The 5,000-nt window shown below is 39.7% G+C and overlaps 1 protein-coding gene across 1 annotated transcript in view; it reads right to left on the bottom strand.

Annotated features, from left to right (window-relative positions):
- The window catches only part of LOC138040653 (fibrinogen C domain-containing protein 1-like), a 12,591-nt gene that overhangs the window by 7,532 nt on the left and 59 nt on the right, over nt 1-5,000 (bottom strand). The window contains exon 2 of the mRNA XM_068886337.1: nt 1,748-1,894. Coding sequence (XP_068742438.1) covers nt 1,748-1,894 — 147 coding nt within the window. The remainder of the gene's footprint in view (nt 1-1,747; nt 1,895-5,000) is intronic.

Genomic DNA, 5,000 nt, shown 5'->3' with positions numbered 1-5,000 from the left:
TTTAGTGGTTAAGTGGATAAAAACAGTTCCTTCGAAGTGGGTGCTCCGGGTTTTAATCCTGTGCAGGGGCTGCTTTTACTTTTTTCTTTTTACTTGCTACCAAAGTCCTGGGACACAGTGTCCTAAATTAACGATAATAGTAAATTGAAAGCAAATTAACAATTAACGATAACCGTCAAATTCAAAGTAGAGAACATGTTCCGATGGAATGGGGAAAAGGCGGGTGCTCGCAAGGGCTTGCCATTGTATTTCCGAATGTTTTCAATCACCCCCAACAAATCGCTACGAGCTAGTTCAGTGAAGGATACACGATCATCGTAGTCTGCCCCAGCAGCAGATATCTTGCGATTTGCACGCTTCGATAGAACGATAAAAAAGTTGAAGCTATCAAACGGCTGGGAAAGCTGATACGAGCAAGCCGGAAACCTCGGCCACCTGGCGAATGGTAGCCATCTTTGATTGATATAACTGAGAACACTTTGAAAAAAATTTCGCAATCTTTTCTTCGGGAAGAGATCTACTCATAGTCGAAGAATCAAGGATGAATCCTAAGTACGTCAATCGTGTCACAGGATCAACCTGAGACTTTTTGCAATTCGTTTTGAAACCAAGGTCGCCAAGAAGTCTTATTACCTTATGTACATTGGCCAAACATTCTGCCTTAGACGCAGCAATAATTAAGGTATCGTCTATGTAATAGCAAACCTTCATGCCGTTAGACCTTAACAAAGAATATAGAGGTTTCAGGACTTTGGTAAACGTGCGTGGCGCTAAACTATACCCAAATGGAAGACAAACAAACTCGAAGAGTTGTTCTTTCCAGATAAACCGTAGAAATTTTCGATACGATTCATGAATTGGGATACTGAAATAAGCATCTGATAAATCTACAGAGGTTAAATAATCGTTGCTGTTGATTAAGTCACGAGCAACATTGATAGTTTCCATTTTAAAGTGTCTTTTAACGACAAACTAGTTCAATGGCTTGAGATTGATAACTGATCCAATTGGGATTAATTTAGAGATATTAGGGAAGTGAAGTGGGGCAATTGCAAACTTAAGCCGCAAGTGTTGTAGTCAACCAGTTACCAATGGCGAGCAAATATCAGGAGTATAAGTTCCTTTCAACAAGACATTTGCAAATTTTAGTGTCATCTAAAGTAAATGGGTAGCTTAATATCTTGCAATATTCTCTTTTTTGAAATTGTTGCTGCTTTGGGTTTTTCTGTGAAAAGGTCTTTGTGAGAGCAAAAAGGCAATGAATTGTTGAGAGAAGGCAATTTACTTTTCTTTCTTGAAAAATAAAAGGGTAAAAACTACCATGCAGACAAGGAAAGAAGAAGAACATTTATCATTGGTCATCATTAGCGAACCTTATTGAAGCATTCCCAGCTTACTGGTTCTGTGAAACTAAGCAAGTATTGATATATCTAAATCTACCGGATGATAACATGCGCGGTATGCTACTAATATGTAATCGCGAGAATTTTTTTGTTGTGAAACCTATCGAGTGTTTTACACGGTTGTGCGAGTTAAGCAGTTCGATTCATTGATGACCAATAAGATCCATCCCCTGTTTAGCAATTGATATATATAGTAACGGGCATGTCACGGATACAAATGACACAGAGGCTTAAAAGTTCTGTGGTCGTATTTTCATCTCAGACCGCTTGACAGAGTAGTTACTATTTTTCCAATGATACCAGGTCATTCCACTTGCAATCGGTCTTGCCATTAAGATACAGACCATTCAGGTTGGCGTAGTGACATTTCTCGAACCACCAGCCACTTTTGTAGCCTGACGCACAGTTGCCAGCTAAATAGTCATCATTATCGCGATCCTTGGTGCTAAACGCATGGCCGCGGTGAACGCCAAGGGAATCACCTGCAGTGCCTGAATGAAAAGAAAAAAAAAAAAAGAAAAAACAATTAAGCAATCAAAATAAGAAGCAGTTTTAAAAACTTGTTTAAAAATGCTAAAAATTCTTAAGACGCACTTGAGATTGTTTGTTGTCTCTACTTGCCACCGACATGAAATCGATGTAACGTGTTTATCACCACGTGAGTGAAATGATTACCAGGTTTTTTCAGTTTCTTGCTCTGTTCTTTTTTTTTTAGCTAACTCACTGGCTTACATATACAACTTATTCTGTCAGTCAAAGCGAGATAAAATTCTTTGACATCACAGTAGAACTGAGTTCTATCAGTTAGAGACAGACTGCACACCTAGTTGAAATGAGAAAGTGTGTCTATCTTAATTAACAAAGGGTTGTTTATTAAATCACCAGAGTTTGCAAACCTGAATATTTCCCCCCCAACTCAGCTGGTATTTTGCTCGCTCACTTGCCACTGTAACTGAACTGTACTCGGCAAATGCTGTATTTCCATGAATGTCTTCCAAGTCCACGCGAAGCTTGTTGCTGCTGCTTACAGTCAGGCGGTGAATCTTGTCCAGTCCAAGCCAAAACTCTCCGTTTAGATTACCAAAGCCTCGTTTGTAGGGCGTCCCACGCGCGGAAGAAATCTACGGAGCCGTCTTGTCTTTTTTGAAAGACCGTCCATCCTCCGCCGGCAGTTTTGTGATCACAGTACACTTCAAATTCTCCCAGACCATCGGGATCGATTTTTGTACACACCACTTATCTTTTCGCCAGAATTGTAAACATCGGCGCAGTTCTTGTTGACTAAAAATTACATAAGCGGGATGAATTCCTGTTAGATATGTTTTGGTTTCATCGTTATCTCTATCCTCTAAAAAGTTGAATAGACATCACACAGGGAAATACTATACGGAGCTAGCGAATATTTCAAAAGCAATTGATCGTAATTTGATTGATTTTTGCGACGGAACAGATGTGAAAATTCTAACCCGACTGGTGTCTTCGAAGTAAATGTATCTAAAATGTATAACTGCAGACCTTTGTCTTGAGAGCCGCCAGATTCGTTTGCTTTCAGCGCAGTTATTGCTTCTTTGATCTCAGTGTGAGTTGCTGCTCGATCTTCTTACAGCAGTGTGGTCCGGCGTAAAAGTTGTTATTCACGTTGCACTGGGGTTTACTAATACCAGGGCTTTTTGTTGTTTGCACAGAAGTTTTGGCAAATGTCCCAACGAAAATCCCCAGTAAAAAGCAGAGCTAGCTGGAATGCCATTGTGCACTGGTTCTTTCAGGAAAACTCTTCTGTGAAGTGGAAGCAAAAACTGCGGGTATAAAATGATTTCTAAGACTTGAGGTTCAGTTCATTTAGTCTTTCCAAACCAGATTTTTCTTGTCTCCTGCGCTCTATTTTGGGAATGCTGAATTCATCGATTCCTACCAATCAAATAACAACACATTGTAGTGACTCACAGACGAGGCAGTTGACAACTTTCTGCTGACAATAGGAGAGTTCATCAAAATTTTATGAGATTTTTCTAGCAAAAGAACATGGGCACCCAACGAGTAATTATTATTTCGGTAATTGTCTGTTCGGAAGGATGGTGGGTTAACATTTTCAAATATTCGAACTTAAACTTTCGAGGTGTAGTAAGATTTTTTCGACATTTCTTCTGAACAGAGATTTAGCTATTTCAGAAAAGTAATGAAGTGTGAAGAGTGCGAAGAGATGCGTAGAAATTTCGAAACCACATTGAAGAACGTTTAAATTTTGCTAAGCTGAGTAAGAGTGAACTGTGACGCTGGAAGAAAATTTGAAGATTTATAACTTCTATCATTTTGGCCGTAGTTTTTTTGAGAATCATATTAAGGGCAAACGTTCCCTAAAATTTGCGGGAAAAAACGACGACTACTTAATGTAAAGTTTTTTTTTATCAGACCCGTCACGATTTCTTTAACTTCAGGACAAGGCAAAAAAGCCATGAAGGACGTTCTACAGCAACCTGAAATTCCCGTAGAACATCCGAACAGATATATATTTTGAAGGGCTGCTACAAACTCACTAAACGAGCTTTTAAAGCATTGTGGAAACCATTTTAGGTGATTCTGACAACTTTTAAGACAACCGGCCGTTGGTGCCACGAAGAGAAACCCTCGTACGGGATGATGAAATAGTCAATTTGACTTTGCGTTATTCTCATCTTTGATTGATGGTTTTGTGCTTCGGAATAAATTTGTTTATCAGAGATTATTAGAAAAAGTCTCTCGCTCATGGAAAACCTCGAGCTCAGATTTGCTGTTAAGCAAAATCAAAAAAACATATTGATATCTGTCTATTTTATACAGCCATAGTTAGAGCTATAGATCAATTTATAAAACAAGGAAACGAGGCCGCGGGCGCAATTAAATGATTTTTCGTTGGCAAGGAGGAGCCTTACAAGTTTGCCATTGAAGCTTGCCTTCATTGGCCGTTTTTATACTAGAGACGCATAATCCGTCCAGACGAATTATGTGTCTCTCATGTTATCCGTCTAGTGTAAAGACGGGACGAAACTATATGAGACGCATAATTCGTCTTGGACGAACTTGGGCAAACATTTTTCTGCGTCTGTTAAATTCGTCTAGTATAAAGACGGGCACTAGACGCATAATGCGTCTGGAAGAACTTTCCAGTTTAGTGCGTCTTCGAAGACACGATAAAATAGATTCTTCGTCCAGACGCATAATGCGTCTTGTGCCCGTCTTTATACTAGACGAATTTAACGGACGTAGAAAAAATGTTTGCCCAAGTTCGTCCGCGACGAATTATGCGTCTCAAGTATAAAAAAACGGCCATTGGCCGTTTTTATACTAGAGACGCATAATCCGTCCAGACGAATTGTTCGTCTCTCATGTTATCCGTCTAGTGTAAAGACGGGACGAACTATAGGAGACGCATAATTCGTCTTGGACGAACTTGGGCAAACATTTTTTCTGCGTCTGTTAAATTCGTCTAGTATAAAGACGGGCACTAGACGCATAATGCGTCTGGACGAACTTTCCAGTTTTAGTTCGTCTTCGAAGACGCACACTAAAACAGATTCTTCGTCCAGACGCATAGGTCACATTGGCATTCATGGAGGGGAG

The sequence above is a fragment of the Montipora capricornis genome, chromosome 3, assembly GCF_036669925.1.
Source record: "Montipora capricornis isolate CH-2021 chromosome 3, ASM3666992v2, whole genome shotgun sequence".
Taxonomy (NCBI): domain Eukaryota; kingdom Metazoa; phylum Cnidaria; class Anthozoa; order Scleractinia; family Acroporidae; genus Montipora; species Montipora capricornis.
This window is presented reverse-complemented; position numbering and strand designations above follow the sequence as displayed.